This window comes from Stegodyphus dumicola, chromosome 2, assembly GCF_044657685.1.
Source record: "Stegodyphus dumicola isolate Sdum_Otavi_A_Nest chromosome 2, ASM4465768v1".
NCBI classification, from domain to species: Eukaryota; Metazoa; Arthropoda; class Arachnida; order Araneae; family Eresidae; genus Stegodyphus; species Stegodyphus dumicola.
This window is the reverse complement of record NC_140769.1, coordinates 191,479,348-191,496,992: the sequence shown is the minus strand read 5'-3', so window position 1 is coordinate 191,496,992 and position 17,645 is coordinate 191,479,348. Positions and strand designations below refer to the sequence as shown.

The following is a 17,645-nucleotide window of genomic DNA, read 5'->3' as shown; positions in this document are numbered from 1 at the left end:
TGATGTCTAAAAATCATTTTATTTACATTGTTCAGTACAATTTTTATAAAGTTTTTTTATAAATAGTATTTAAATTATATTGACCTTAACAACTATAAAAAACAAAGATTTATGGCAGATTTAAATGAAATTTCTTACAATAAGTTTCAACAGAAAATATCACATGCTATAAAAAAACAAGCAATTACAGAAATGCACATTAAATGTGATTACAGAAATGCACATAAATGCAATAACAACGTAAAACATCAATTTATATTCTCACTATACAGAGATTGACAGTTTATAAAAAAATATGATGCCTTACTTAAGAAACTTTGGATTACCAAAGAAACAGCTGAAAATTGAAAAACATAAGCTGACAAGAAATATTATGCCAGGAAGGGAAAAAAATAGCACCGTGATAGTTTGCATGAAAATACCTTGTATTCTGTACACTTTCTACATAGTTACAAAACAAAGCTTTATATAGCTATTATGTGTTGGAAATGCTGTATATCTGTACATAAAAATATATTAGTGATGCATTTTAATGAAATGTTTAAATTAAATCAACTATATCACACATTGCACACCTAATTGCTGTCATGAAGTGAGTAAACATAAAAGTACATGGGAATTTAAAAAAATGACATTTAACAGTTCTTTTTGCAGTGCCTTGCCATGATTAAAAACTAATGCCCTTTGCATTACAAAGGCACTTCATTTGGCTGACTTTCTTAGTCCTAAAAAGTAATTTATAAGATAAATCTAGAAAAACATATTCTTATAAAATGTTATGCATTGCTAGAACCAGGTGATCCACTGATGTAATTGAAAACATCTAATGATGTTCTTTTGAGTGAGAGCACATCTTTTTCTTGATAGCACATCTGCAAATAAAATATAAATATATAAGGAAAAATAGCTCATAGAAATAGCAAAGTATTATGAAAAATTCAGTAAATATTCTTAGCAGGTAACATATTAATTTTCAAAGGATATATATATATACCGTAATTTCCGGAAGAAACGCCGCGGCGTTTACGTGTTTTACATGTTTAAAACTTAAATTTTCAGCGGGTGCGGCGTTTAGGTGCACTAAAAATAAAATATTTCCTTTGATGGTCATTGTACATAGTTTGGATGGCCTTGTCATTGTGCATAGACTGGTGCTGTTCCCACACAAAAGACCACTCAGTTGCTTTTTGCGAACGTTATTTTGTTTACATTCTTTCCCTTGAACAGACCTACATGCCTTATTCACCCTAAACGAGATCTCGGAACAATAACATTCTTCCCCCTTTCAAATCAACATTCTCATCAGTTCGAATAGTCTCTCTCCTCTGCCATTCGGTGAATCTTCCAGGACCCATTCTCTCCCCACCCCTGCCTTTCCTGAAATTTTTTTCAAAGGCGGACACGACTTCATCTGCCTCACAATAACGAACTCTGACGTATTTCCTCTTCAGCATGGATTTTTCTTGGCATTCTGCCAGATACAGATTGCTTCAGTTTGGGTACAAGTAATTGTTGTATAGATTTTAAGTGAGAAGGGAGGGGAAAATTTTTGAAAATGTCCCTAAACGGCACAGAAGCTATACTGCTGGTTTTAAGCTTAATGTAATTTCTTGTGCTGAACAAATTGGAAATCGAGCAGCAGCTCGAGAGTTTGAAGTGGACGACAGATGTATTCAACGTTGGAGAACTGAAAAAGAACTTCTTAAAAATATGCCACAACAGAAACGAGCCAAAAGAAGTGGTACTGTAAGGTGGCCAAATCTAGAGGACGACCTTGCAAACTGGATAAAGGCACTACGAGGAAAGGGAATGTCAATTTCGACTGTAAAAATTCGCTTACAAGCAAAATTTATAGCAAAACGAATGAACATAAATGATTTCAAAGGAGGTGTAGCAGATTTATGAAAAGAAAAAATATTTCTGTGCATACTAGAACAACGGTCGGGCAACAATTACCAATGGACTGGTAGGATAAAAAGTCATCTTTTCTAAACTATGTGACAGCTATTATTGACAAAAAAAAAAAAAAAAACTTCGGTTGCAGATAATAAATATGGATGAAACGCCGTTAGCTTTCGACTCTCCTGCAAACAGAACTGTTGATGAAACTGGTGCAAAAACTGTATCTGTGTTTATGAAGGGGCATGAAAGAACGTCATTTACATGTGTGTTAGCTTGTGCCGCAAACGGTGACAAGCTAAAGCCGATGATCATTTTTAAACGAAAGACTGTTTCGAAGGGAGATTTTCCTAATGACGTAATTATTTGTGCAAACGAGAACGGCTAGATGTGCGAAACAATCATGCATGAGTGGCTATAAAAAGTTTGGCAGTTTCGTAAGGGATCTTTTTTCCGACCAAAGGGGTTATTGATAATGGATTCCATGCGTGCTCATTTCTTTGAGTCAGTGAAAACCAGATGTCAAAAATTGTCTACAACCGAAGCAATAATTTCTGGTAGTTTGACAAAAATCTTACAACCGTTAGATTTGTCAAGTAATAAATCCTTCAAAGCTGAAGTCCGAAAGCGGTGGGAGTGTTGGATGAGTGAAGGATTGCATACGTAAACCAAAAGCGGTAAAATGCATAGAGCATCTTATGAAGAAATTGCAAAGTGGGCAGGAGGTGCGTGGAAATCGGTAGAAACATCGTCAATAATAGCAGGGTTCAAAGAAGCTGAAATTATATCCTTAGATAAAGAGACTGTAAACCAAGAGGATGAATGTGACGATCTGGAAGACTTAGATCAGGATTTACTAAATCTTTTTAATTCAGATAGTGAAGAATCAGATTTTGATGGCTTCATATGATGTATGGTTTGCTGTAATTCGTAAGTAAAATTTAAAATTTCCTTTTGTCATCCAAATTTAATATTTTGTTGTTGCAACATTTTTTATAATATAGTCTGATTGTATTACAAATATGGACTTCTTTAGTGGTTAAATATAAGTATATACGTGAAGGTAAATATATTTTCCACATTTCTTACCTTTAATTTATTTTTGAGTTATGGTTTCATTTCATGCATTTTTCTTAACTGGTATGTCATATATCAGGACTTAGGTTGAGTTTTTGCATCTATACGGCCCACGACGATGTCACACGCAATTTAATCTATTGCAGCGTTTCTGTGCAATTTTAATTTTTTTCCCGCCATTTTTCTCGAGTGCGGCATTTATGCTAATGCGGCCTTTCTTCCGGAAATTACGGCATGTTTCTCCTTTTGTTTAAATTTCCATTATTATGTTTACTTACACATTTTGATAGCATCATTGATTTAATACTCGTGTACTGTTCTAACATTTATTTATTTATTTATTTATTTATTATTATTATTATTATTATTTTCATTTTTAAATTTTCATTTTATGTGAATGTTCCAAATATTTTTAAAATTGATTTACATCGTGTAGGGGAATTCTTGGCATGCATATAAGTTAGCTAAATTTTTTGAATTGAATATTTAAAAATAATGTTAATTTTTAATTTACATATGTATGGCAAGGATGAAACAGGATGTCTGAGCAGTTGGGAAGAGAGTGAAATAAGCTAATTCCCTCCCCCCGAAGATTCAGTATTATTTCGCTATCTTTTCAATTGTTCATTTTTCGGTAATTTTCCATGATATTGCTGTAATTCGTATTTGTAAATTTTACATCTCAATTTACATGCATTTACACTGTTATTAGCTAGAGCTTCTACGGCAGTATTTACATCTGCCACTTTTTCTTTTTCAATATTTTCAATTCCTTTAAAATAAAATCAATTTTAATTTTATCTTTGGTTTTAATTTTCCTTACTTCCCTTTCCTATTTTATGACTTCGTAGATTAAAATTTATGTAGTCTTCAAATTGTAATTCTTAGTTTTCTTTAATGGCTTTCTAAATTTTTACTTTATTGGATTATTTGAATTTTTTTGAATTTCATTCATTTGATTTTATATATATATATATATATATCTACACATATATAAAAAGGTTAAAAAATAGAAGGAATAGAAATTAAAAAATAGAAGCTCCTGAAAACATCTAAATAATATATACATCCACCCAAATTCTTGGTATCGGAAAAATGAACTGCATGTTAAAATGCACTTATGTTATGCACTGATAAAATTCTTTAATAAGCCTAGTTAAAATAAAATAATAACAAAAAGCCAAATAAAAAATATTGAAAGCACTCTATCTATGCTATATATTCATTGGCTTTGACTTTTTATGTTAGCAAAAGTTGAAGGGTATTTGCTGCATTAAAATCTCCCCCCCTTTTAGGAAATTGCATAAATTATTAGTCGAAAAGGGCTTTGCCCCTGAATGACTATTATTTTTGTTTTGTGATTTTACGTCCGAACCCTATTAACGGCATATAACTTTTCAAATCATTGCCACCAAATACTGTCGCTCAGTATTATATTTGAAGAAATTAAATAATAAAGAATCTGTATGCATGTTTCTGTAGAAGAATGTATGTATGTTTCTTGCAATGGTACCTAGAGCCATCCAATTTTAAATGACGTGATACTACTGCGAATATAGGCATCTGAAAGCCCAAATTTGAAATTTGTTTTATTATCGATTTCATATTTTGTAAAACTTTAATGAATTTTTTATTAACAGACTCAAGGTTTCAAAGCGAGCAATGGTAACGTTGTACAGAAAAAACATTTTTATCTCCAGCACGAGACATTGTGTATTGGAAATTCTAAAGATATGCTCATTTTAAAATTATTTTGCGATATTGCTGTTGAATTGTATGGTTTAAGTGCAAAGAACATGATATTAAATAAAGGTAACACACAAAACGTTAAAAAAACGCCCCTTTAGACGTAATTTAAAATCTGAAACCTCTCGGATTTTTTTATTTTTTTTTAATTTTATCCGATTCTGTAGAAAAATTATAAACTTAATCGAATATTATTGTCAAGAGGGCAGAATTGTCATTGTGATTCTTTAATTTTTCTTACAATCCATTTAGATTATCTTACGCTAAATTAATTACATTTTAATCAGTATAAATTCCTAAATTAAAAAAAAAAAAAAAAAAATAAGGAATTCAACCAAAAAACCAGCTTTCCCATATATAACTAACTTCTGAATTCAAAGTCGAAATCAAAGCAAGTAACAGCGGAATATGATAATAATAAATAATAATGAAAAAAATGCAATTAAAAATACATTTTATTGCACACCAAAAAAATCCTGAAATATGCCAAAATCAAATTTTAAATTCATTTAGTATATCCATGAGGAATAAAAAATCTTACTTTAATAATATACGCACAGACACAGATATTTGGGGGAAGAATCTAAGGTAATTCTCAAATAATCTAAATCAGAAGGGAATTTCCTCTGGGAAAAATTCCCCAGTTTCAGGAGAAAATGCAGAGAAATTATTTAGCTGTTATGTATTTAGTTTTAATTTAGGAATATAAAAAACGTTTCTTTATTCAAGTTTTGATGTTCGAAAAGAAATCTTACAAACCTAGATAAATATTTATGCTTATTTGTCGAGTTTTGAGATGGAGAGGAATGATCTTCTATCAATGGTGAAAGGTTTGAGAAAACCCGATCTAAATCATAGGGATGACCAAACTTCATATTAGTTGCAGCTGCATATTTAAATTCAGAAATTTCAGGACTTGCAACTAAACTTTCTAAGATTGATATATTTATCATTTTAAAAGTAAATTAACTAATAAGGATTAACTTATTTTAAAAATTGATATGATTATTTATAAACATAAAAAATCCTTTTTGTTGTATATTTATGAAACTATTGTTATGAGGAAAAATTTGTATTTTATGACATAGTTCTATACATGCATGTCCCTTCCCAGCTGGTAAATTGAAGATTTTATTCTGATTATGTTTGATGCTTCATTTTACAAGATAAGTTGAAATCGGGTGGGGAAAAAAAAAAAAAAAAAAAAAAAAAAAAAAACATACAGAATGTTTGGTACACTAATGTAAAATGTTTTTAACATGAGTGAAAAATAATGCAGTAATTTTAAAATCAAAATTAGCCATTTTTTTTTACTTTAGCAGTATTCTATGTAAACTTCTCTGGAAAATCCAGAATACTTATTTTCAGGAAAATGTAAATTATACCTTTTCATGCAACATTCCTGACAATGAATCCACAAATTCTTGAAAGTTCTTCTTCAAAGATGTGTGGTATTCATATTGGTCAGATGTAATGATTCTTCCATTCAATTCCAATGCTTCTTGGCAGATTTTTATGAATTTTCTACAAAAAATATAAATAATTTAATATAGCTTTCAACTTAAAATATATAGTTTTACACCACCACGACATTAGCATTAGCATCAAGTTATAGTTCTATTAATGCCTCCCTCCTCCTACTAAAATTCTGATCTGGTATTTAAATAGTCTATAGATTCCTGAGGATAATGTATCCTAAATGGAATGTAAACTTAATGAATGGATATCCTGAAGGATACAGATACATCTCTTACAGGTAAAATGGAAATAAAATTACAGAATAATGTAATATTCTCTAATTTTATCTTTATTTTACTTACATGTGTAAGAATCTATGTTTTATGACAAAAAAAAAAAAAAAAAAAAAAAAAAAAAAAAAAAAAAAAACCCCAAATTCTATTACTTTTCAATGTTAAACTATTAAATATTACAGTAGAATTGGTTAAGTTTTTGTACTGAAATTCAACCTTAAATTGCATGTTTTTGACAGGTAAGTTCCATTAAAACTCCTTACATTAGAAATAAATTTTATCTAAAAAAAAAAAAAAAGGCTAATTTTTTAAAGATTTAAAAATATTTTTTTCCAATTAGATTATTATTGTTATTATTTTATATAAAATTATGCTTTTAAATTTAGTTCAAAACAAAAGTTATTCAACATACTTTATTATTCATATTTTACTCTCACCTAAAATATTTTTATTTAAATTTACATGTGTTAAAATACTAATTTGCACAAAATATTAGACTTCATACGTTGCCTTATTTTATAATTCATTCAGCAATTTTGAACACGGATCATGTTTCTTAATGATAATATATATAAAATTGGCAACCATAATATTTCAACAATTTTACATTTACTTGCACTTTCTGTTAGCATACCTACACAAAGGTATTACTTATAAATCTCAAGTGTTGCAATACTGTTAGCTCAGATTTATTAAAAGAAAATTCTGTAGTCTATTGGATTATAAACAAGGCAGTAGAAATGCTTTTTATGAAGTACACTAATGTGTAAATATTTTAGAATATTATCCATTAGATGCATCATAAATTATATTAAATAAATCTATTATTAGAAATGACACAAAGATTAAATATGTATATTATTTTTAATTCATTAAATTTATATATAATGACTGCAATAAAGTTTCATGATTGAAAAGATTAAAAAATCTATACTATTAAAATCTGTGTGCCTCTGTCTGTTTGTGTGTTTGTAACATCATCTCCTCGGGAACGGCTGGGTGTAGAGCTTAGCGGAAGGTACCGTTGGATTCAGAATTCCCGTGGCTCGCCGGATTGACCATCGGCATCTTCGTGCGACTTTAATTAGCCGAGATATTAATTAAAAACTGCTTTTTCCCCTACGTTTCCCTACGTTTTGCACTTTTTGGTCGGGTTTCCCCTATTTTAGGGATTTGGCCGAGTGCCAAATTCGTTTTTCTCGAATAACTACGGAACGGCTCCGAGTTGAGATTCGAAACGCATATCCCCGTATTCGAAAAAAGTCAACGAATCCGTCGATACCGGTCCCATCTTCGTACGACAATAATCGGCGGAGTTATTAATTAAAAACTGCGAAAACATTTCATTTTTCGGAGTGGCAACCGTCTCGGAATTAGCTGAGATAAAATTGCTTTTTCGAAAGCGCCGGGGGGATGACAATTGCTTCCGCTCGAGATTTGTGCTGGCGAAAGGTCACGTGTCAATTTCTTTTTTCTTAAATATCTATGGAACGGCGCTGAGTTGGAATTCGAGGCAGGTGTCTGCGGATTCCAAAAAATTCTACGAATCCAATGATACCATTCTCATCTTCGTAGGACGTTAATCAGCTGAGATATTAATTAAAAACTGTGAAAACGCTAATTTTCGGGCTCATTTTTCCGATTGCAACAGTTTCTTGAATCGCCGCAGATACAAATCAAGGTTATATTCTAAAGTTGAATAAAGCACGCGATTGCATGTTACCTAACTGTATTTTAAAAATATTTCGTTAATGTAGGCATTTTAAATAAACAGCTGCTTTTCACAATTTTTTTTTAATTTCAGGTTAGGATGATTGTCACGTTAATTCTTTTATTGATATTGAATAAAAGTTATTATATTACATTAAATTTAAATGATGACGTTCTTGAAGTTGTACAACTTTAATCAGCTGGGATATTAATTAAAAAATCTGAAAAAGCTATTTTTTAAAAATATGTTGTTATTTTTTTAATAATAAATTTGATTTTTTGGAATAATATATTTTTTTATGTTATTAGATACGTGCACTTAATTTAGATATTATCTTTTAATGCAAATGATATTTTAAATAAGTTCGCACCAATAAAAATTAAATTCACATTTTTTTTTTTTTTTTAGATTAAAGATTTTTCTTTGCTCCTTTGAGATGGTATACGGTAACTTTCGAATCCCGGTGAGCAGGCAGGCTACACTCATGTTTTTTGTGAATTTACGCATATTTGTTGTGTATGCAGTGTCTTCTTGATGCATAAATGAATAAAGCTGAACTCTGGTAGTTCGGTCCTAATTTCGAATCCCGGCGAACGGGCTGGGTCCATGGGTGTTTGCGTGATTTTACGCATGTGCCTCGTGTACGCAGCATCTTCTGGATGCATAAGTGAATAAAGCGGCCGAAATTCGCTCAAAACCTCTGATTACTGGTAGTTCGGTCCAACTTTCGAATCCAAGCGACCGTGTTGGCTCAATGTGTGTTTTCGGGATTTTTCGCATGTGTAACGTGTATGCGGTATCTTCTGCATGCATACTTGAATAAAGCGGGAGCAGCCCGCGCAAAACTACAGAACACTGGTAGTTCGGTCCAACTTTCGAATTCCGGGGTACTGTACATAAAATTTGGTCGCATACGTGAATACAGCGCGCGGATACCGGGTAAAACCGCTGAACACTGGTAGTTCGGTCAAACATTCGAATCTCTGCGAGCGGGCTGGCTGCATGGGTGTTTTCCTGATTTTCCGCATGTGTATAGTGTATAAAGTGATTTCTGGATGCATATGTGATAAAAGTGGGCGCAGCCTGCTCAAAACCTCTTAACGCTGGTAGTTCGATCCAACTTTCGGTGTCGGCGAACGAGCTGGCTCCCCGGGTGTTTTCTTGCTTTAACTCATGTGTATCGTTTATGCAGTATCCTCTCCATGCTTATGTGTATAAAGCGGGCGCAGCCCGGTCCACAAAATCGCTGAACACTGGTATTTCGGTCCTACTTTCGAATTCCGGGGTACTGTATATAAAATTTGGATGCATACGTGAATACAGGGCGCGGATACCGGGTAAAACCGCTGAACGCTGGTAGTTCGCTCAAACTTTCGAATCTCGGCGAGCGGGCTGGCTGCATGGGTGTTTTCGTGATTGTTCGCATGTGTATCGTTTATAAAGTATCTCATGGATGCATACGTGAATAAAGCGGGCACAGAATACTGGTAATGCGGTAATTTCGAATCCCGACGAACTGGCTGGCTCCATGGGTGTTTTCGTGATTTTACGCATGTGTATAGTGTATGGAGTATCTTCTGGGTGTATATGTGAATAAAGCGGGCAGAGCCCGCGCAAAGCCACATAACACTGGTAATTCGGTCCAACTTTCGAATACCGGCGAACAGGCAGGCTCCATGTTTGTTTTCGTGATTTTACGCATGTGTATCGTTTATGCACCATCTTCAGCATGCATACGTGAATAAAGCGGGCACAGCACGCGCAAAATCGCTGAAAAATTGTATTTCGGTCCAACTTTCGAATCGGCAGCGGGCTGGCTGGAGGGGTGTTTTCGTGATTTTACGCATGTGTACGGTGTACGCAGTATCTTTTGCATGCACACGTGAACACTGTTTTGGGCGGGCTCCCGCCCAAAAGCGCTGAACACTGGTATTTCGGTCCAAATTTCGAATAACCGCGAAAGGGCTGGAAGCATGGGTGTTTTCGTGATTTTCCGCATATGTATAGTGTATGCGGTAACTTCTGGATGCATAGGTGAAAAAAGCGGGGGAAGCCCGCGAATGCCGCTAAAAAATGGTAGTTCGGTTCAACTTTTCAATACCGGCCAAATTTAACATAGGATATCTTTTAAAAACGAACAATGATAAGCGGGCTTCAGCCCGCTCAGCTGGCGGGCTTGCCCGCTAGTCTATACTATTAAAATCTGTGTGCCTCTGTCTGTTTGTGTGTTTGTAACATCATCTCCTCGGGAACGGCTGGGTGTAGAGCTTAGCGGAAGGTACCGTTGGATTCAGAATGCCCGTGGCTCGCCGGATTGACCATCGGCATCTTCGTGCGACTTTAATTAGCCGAGATATTAATTAAAAACTGCTTTTTCCCCTACGTTTCCCTACGTTTTGCACTTTCTTTCACGGGTTTCCCCTATTTTAGGGATTTGGCCGAGTGCCAAATTCGTTTTTCTCGAATATCTGCGGAACGGCTCCGAGTTGCGATTCGAAACGCATATCCCCATATTCGAAAAAAATCAACGAATCCATTGATACCGGTCCCATCTTCGTACGACAATAATCGGCGGAGTTATTAATTAAAAACTGCGAAAACGTTATTTCATTTTTCGGAGTGGCAACCGTCTCGGAATTAGCTGAGATAAAATTGCTTTTTCGAAAGCGCCGGGGGGATGACAATTGCTTCCGCTCGAGAGTTGTGCTGGCGAAAGGTCACGTGTCAATTTCTTTTTTCTTAAATATCTATGGAACGGCGCTGAGTTGGAATTCGAGGCAGGTGTCTGCGGATTCCAAAAAATTCTACGAATCCAACGATACCATTCTCATCTTCGTAGGACGTTAATCAGCTGAGATATTAATTAAAAACTGTGAAAACGCTAATTTTCGGGCTCATTTTTCCGATTGCAACAGTTTCTTGAATCGCCGCAGATACAAATCAAGGTTATATTCTAAAGTTGAATAAAGCACGCGATTGCATGTTACCTAACTGTATTTTAAAAATATTTCGTTAATGTAGGCATTTTAAATAAACAGCTGCTTTTCACAATTTTTTTTTAATTTCAGGTTAGGATGATTGTCACGTTAATTCTTTTATTGATATTGAATAAAAGTTATTATATTACATTAAATTTAAATGATGACGTTCTTGAAGTTGTACAACTTTAATCAGCTGGGATATTAATTAAAAAATCTGAAAAAGCTATTTTTTAAAAATATGTTGTTATTTTTTTAATAATAAATTTGATTTTTTGGAATAATATATTTTTTTATGTTATTAGATACGTGCACTTAATTTAGATATTATCTTTTAATGCAAATGATATTTTAAATAAGTTCGCACCAATAAAAATTAAATTCACACTTTTTTTTTTTTTTAGATTAAAGATTTTTCTTTGCTCCTTTGAGATGGTATAAGGTAACTTTCGAATCCCGGTGAGCAGGCAGGCTACACTCATGTTTTTTGTGATTTTACGCATATCTGTTGTGTATGCAGTGTCTTCTGGATGCATAAATGAATAAAGCTGAACTCTGGTAGTTCGGTCCTAATTTCGAATCCCGGCGAACGGGCTGGGTCCATGGGTGTTTGCGTGATTTTACGCATGTGCCTCGTGTACGCAGCATCTTCTGGATGCATAAGTGAATAAAGCGGCCGAAATTCGCTCAAAACCTCTGATTACTGGTAGTTCGGTCCAACTTTCGAATCCAAGCGACCGTGTTGGCTCAATGTGTGTTTTCGGGATTTTTCGCATGTGTAACGTGTATGCGGTATCTTCTGCATGCATACTTGAATAAAGCGGGAGCAGCCCGCGCAAAACTACAGAACACTGGTAGTTCGGTCCAACTTTCGAATTCCGGGGTACTGTACATAAAATTTGGTCGCATACGTGAATACAGCGCGCGGATACCGGGTAAAACCGCTGAACACTGGTAGTTCGGTCAAACATTCGAATCTCTGCGAGCGGGCTGGCTGCATGGGTGTTTTCCTGATTTTCCGCATGTGTATAGTGTATAAAGTGATTTCTGGATGCATATGTGATAAAAGTGGGCGCAGCCTGCTCAAAACCTCTTAACGCTGGTAGTTCGATCCAACTTTCGGTGTCGGCGAACGAGCTGGCTCCCCGGGTGTTTTCTTGCTTTAACTCATGTGTATCGTTTATGCAGTATCCTCTCCATGCTTATGTGTATAAAGCGGGCGCAGCCCGGTCCACAAAATCGCTGAACACTGGTATTTCGGTCCTACTTTCGAATTCCGGGGTACTGTATATAAAATTTGGATGCATACGTGAATACAGGGCGCGGATACCGGGTAAAACCGCTGAACGCTGGTAGTTCGCTCAAACTTTCGAATCTCGGCGAGCGGGCTGGCTGCATGGGTGTTTTCGTGATTGTTCGCATGTGTATCGTTTATAAAGTATCTCATGGATGCATACGTGAATAAAGCGGGCACAGAATACTGGTAATGCGGTAATTTCGAATCCCGACGAACTGGCTGGCTCCATGGGTGTTTTCGTGATTTTACGCATGTGTATAGTGTATGGAGTATCTTCTGGGTGTATATGTGAATAAAGCGGGCAGAGCCCGCGCAAAGCCACATAACACTGGTAATTCGGTCCAACTTTCGAATACCGGCGAACAGGCAGGCTCCATGTTTGTTTTCGTGATTTTACGCATGTGTATCGTTTATGCACCATCTTCAGCATGCATACGTGAATAAAGCGGGCACAGCACGCGCAAAATCGCTGAAAAATTGTATTTCGGTCCAACTTTCGAATCGGCAGCGGGCTGGCTGGAGGGGTGTTTTCGTGATTTTACGCATGTGTACGGTGTACGCAGTATCTTTTGCATGCACACGTGAACACTGTTTTGGGCGGGCTCCCGCCCAAAAGCGCTGAACACTGGTATTTCGGTCCAAATTTCGAATACCCGCGAAAGGGCTGGAAGCATGGGTGTTTTCGTGATTTTCCGCATATGTATAGTGTATGCGGTAACTTCTGGATGCATAGGTGAAAAAAGCGGGGGAAGCCCGCGGAATGCCGCTAAAAAATGGTAGTTCGGTTCAACTTTTCAATACCGGCCAAATTTAACATAGGATATCTTTTAAAAACGAACAATGATAAGCGGGCTTGCCCGCTAGTCTATCTATACTATTAAAATCTGTGTGCGTCTGTTTGTTTGTTTGTTTGTTTGTAACATCATCTTCTCCAGAACGGCTGGGTGCAGAGCTTAGCGGAAGGTACCGTTGGATTCGGAATGTCCGTGGGATGCCATTTTGACCATTGGCATCTTCGTGCGATTATAATTGGCCGAGATATTAATTAAAAACTAATTTTCTCCCTACTTTCCCTACGTTTTTCACTTTCTTACTCGAGTTTTCCCTGTTTTAGGGATTTGGCTACGTGCCAAATTCGTTTTTCTCGAATATCTCCGGAACGGCGCCGAGTTGGAATTCGAAACGCATATCTCCGGATGTCAAAAAAATCAACGAGTCCATCGATACCGGTCCCATCTTCGTACGACAATAATCGGCGGAGTTATTAATTAAAAACTGCGAAAACGTTATTTGATTTCTCGGAGTGGCAACTGTCTCGGAATTAGCTGAGATAAAATTGCTTTTTTGAAAGCGCCGGGGGGGGGCAATTGCTTCCGTTTCAGATTTGTGCTGGCGAAAGGTCACGTGTCAATTTCTTTTTTTCCAAATATCTATGGAACGGCACTGATTTGGAATTCGAGACAGGTATCGCCGGATTCGAAAAAATTCTCGGAACGCATTGATACCATTCTCATCTTCGTACGACTTTAATCAGCTGAGATATTAATTAAAAACTGTGAAAACGCCAATTTTCGCGCTCATTTTTCCGATTGCAACAGTTTCTTGAATCGGAGATAAAAATCAAGGTTAATATTCTGAAGTTAAATAAAGCATGCGATAGCATGTTAACTCACTATATTTTGAAAATATTTCGTTAATGTAGGTATTTTAAGTAAACTGCTGCTTTTTGCAATTTTTTTATGTCTGGTTGGGATAATTGCCGCGATAGGTTATTTCCACGTTATTTCTTTTATTGATATTGTGTAAAAGTCGTGATATTACATTAAATTTAAATGATGACGTTCTTGAAATTGTGCAACTTTAATTAGCTGAGATATTAATTAAATAAACCTGAAAGCGATGTTTTTTTAAATATGTTATTATTTTTTGAATAATAAATTATTTTTATCGAATAATATATTTTTCACGGTTTTAGATACGTAGACTTAATTTACATATCCTTTTTGAATTTAAATGATATTGTAAATTAGTTGGCAGCAATAATAATTATTTTTATTTTTTTTAGAATTAAAATTTCTTAATTAAAATTTAATTGAATATTAGCTTTATACGAATAGAGAATATTTGTTAAACTCAAATGTCACTCCTTGCAGCAATGGTGCAAGAGAATTATTTAAATTGAATTTACGTATATTCTTGTGAAACGATTTTGTTGTAAATTTGTGTGGATTCTCTCACAGTTTAAAAAAAATGAATTTTCATAACGAATCTACTCTTGGAATAATAAACCGGAAAATATTCGTGATTATATTTCGTACAACGGCCCATTAGCGGCTGAGTCGCTGAGCAAGAAAGCTAAAATTATTTAATGTTTTGCTTCCTATTTTTTAAAGATCTATTCATATTTAAAAATTAATAACTTTTCTTCTAATTAACTTACGGACTTGAAATCCCGGAAAACGGTCTGGCTCCATGGGTGTTTTCGATGAAAAACCGATGAAACCGATGAACACTGGTAGTTCGGTCCAACTTTTGAATCCCGGCGAGCAGGCAGGCTACACGGGTGTTTTTGTGATTTTACGCATGTGTAATGTTTATGCAATGTCTTCTGCATTCATAAGTGAATAAAGCGGGCATCAAAGTCACTGAATACTGGTAGTTCGGTGCAATTTTCGAACCCCGGCGAACGGGCTGGCTGCATGCGTGATTTCGTGATTTTCCGCATGTATATAGTATATTCAGTATCTTCTGGATGCATACATGAATAAAGAGTGCGCAGCCCGCTAAAAACCGCTGAACACTGGTAGTTCGGTCCAACTTTCAAATCTCAGCCAGCAGGCAGTTTACACGCGTGTTTTTGTGATTTTACACATCTGTATCGTGTATGCAGTATCTTCTAGATACATAAATGAATAAAGCGGGCGTAGCCCGAGCAAGAAAGCTGAACACTGGTAGTTCGCTCCAACTTACGAGTCCCGGCGAGCAGGCTGGTTGCATGGGTGTTTTCATGGTTTTCCATACGTGTATTGTGTATGCAGGGTCTTCTGGTTACATATGTGCATAAAGCGGGCGCAGCCCGCCCAAAACCGATGAACACTGGTAGTTCGGTCCCACTTTCGAATCCCAGCGAGCAGGCAGGCTACACGGGTGTTTTTGTGATTTTACGCATGTGTATCGTGTATGCAATGTCTTCTGTATGCAAAAGTGAAAAAAGCGGGCGTCAAAGTCACTGAACACTGGTAGTTCGGTCCAACTTTCGAATCCCGACGAACGGGCTGGCTGCATGGGTGCTTTCGTGATTTTCCGGATGTATATAGTATATTCAGTATCTTCTGGATGCATACATGAGTAAAGACGGCGCAGCCCTCTCAAAACCGCTGAACACTAGTAGTAGATCCAACTTTCGAGTCACGGCGAGCAGGTAGGTTACACGGGTGTTTTTGTGATTTTACACATCTGTATCGTGTATGCAGTGTCTTCTAGGTGCATAAATGAATAAAGCGGGCGCAAGAAAACTGAACACTGGTAGTTCGCTCCAACATACGAGTCTGGCGAACAGGCTGTTGCATGGGTGTTTTCATGATTTTCCGCATGTGTGTCGTGTATGCAGTGTCTTCTAGATACATATGTGCATAAAGCGGGCGCATTCAGCCCAAAACCGATGAACACTGGTAGTTCGGTCCAACTTTCGAATCCCGGCGAGCAGGCAGGCTACACGGGTGTTTTTGTGGTTTTACGCATGTGTATCGTATATGCAATGTCTTCTGCATGCATAAGTGAATAAAGTTGGCGCAGCCCGCGCAAGAAAGCTGAACACTGGTAGTTCGGTCCAACTTACGAGTCCCGGCGAGCAGGCTAGACGCATGTGTGGTTTCGTGATTTTCCGCATATATATAGTATATTTAGTATCTTCTGGATGCATACATGAACAAAGAGGGAGCAGCCAGCTAAAAACCGCTGAACACTGGTAGTTCGGTTCGATTCCGACGAACGGGCTGTCCAACTTTCGAATAAAGGCAAATAACAGCGGGCTTCAGCCCGCTCAGCTGGCGGGCTTGCCCGCTAGTCTTCTATACTATTAAAATCTGTGTGCCTCTGTCTGTTTGTGTGTTTGTAACATCATCTTCTCAAGAACGGCTGGGTGTAGAGCTTAGCGGAAGGTACCGTTGGATTCAGAATTCCCGTGGCTCGCCGGATTGACCATCGGCATCTTCGTGCGACTTTAATTAGCCGAGATATTAATTAAAAACTGATTTTCTCCCTACATTTCCCTATGTTTTGCACTTTCTTTCACGGGTTTCCCCTATTTTAGGGATTTGGCGTTCATTGTAAACTGTTTTGCTAATTAGAAGCCTAATTAGAAGGTTCATTAAAAATGCGCTACTACCTTATCTACCCTTCCTAACTCTTTGTTGACGGCCTTTGATTCGAAAGCCACTGGTGTGGCTGAATGGGAGATGGTTTCCACAGGACTTTTGGAATCGTCAAGGCCATTCGCCATGGATGAAATTAAAGTAGTGGAGGATTTTTATTCATTATGCTAATTAATCTTCTAATTTGCCAATCTCTCTGGAACAAAGACCAAACCTCTTTTCAAAATCTGGCAATTATAAGATTGTAAATTTCGAGCCGATCGGACTGTTAGTTGTTGAGATAGTATTTTTTGTGCATTTTTCGACCAATTCGTGATTTTTGGATCTGAATAAGAAAAGCAACTTTGAATAATACAAATTAATATTTCTAATAGCTTAAATCAGCGTGCTCATTTGTCTTACTGAGCTACGTAATCATTCACTGCTTTTGTTATTATATATAAATTCATTAATTAATATATATACTGTCGTATTTTTGGTAACAAATGTTTCTGTTCGCATAAAGCTAATATTAAATATAATTTTAATTGCAAAAAAATAAATATAAATATAAATAAACTATTTATTTAAATTCCGACTAATTATTTTTTCGTTCAGGATTTTAAATTAAATTTCTGTTGCTTGAACATGGTATATGGAAAGTTTTCTTAATATAAATAATTAAGGTTGATTAATTACATTAATAAATATTGATGCACTTTTGTGTGTGATTATGTTGAAGTTTATCAAAAGGAGTTTTAATAACGAATCTACTGTTTGAATATTATACCCGAAAAGTTTTGCGGTTACACTTGGCAATAAGCCTTTGCAGTA

General features: G+C 35.8%; 1 protein-coding gene across 7 annotated transcripts in view; it reads right to left on the bottom strand.

The window, feature by feature from the left end:
- Ziz (dedicator of cytokinesis protein Ziz) overlaps window positions 1–17,645 on the bottom strand; it is a 292,231-nt gene continuing 274,586 nt past the window's right edge. For 6 of the 7 annotated variants that reach the window (XM_085811582.1, XM_085811583.1, XM_085811585.1 and 3 more), the window contains 2 exons: window positions 6,108–6,246; window positions 1–872 (listed from right to left, as the gene is read on the bottom strand). In XM_085811582.1, coding sequence (XP_085667708.1) covers window positions 777–872; window positions 6,108–6,246 — 235 coding nt within the window. In that variant the 3' untranslated portion in view covers window positions 1–776. Of the gene's footprint in view, window positions 873–6,107; window positions 6,247–17,645 lie in introns of those variants that run through there. The other variant, XM_085811587.1, reaches the window with a different exon arrangement.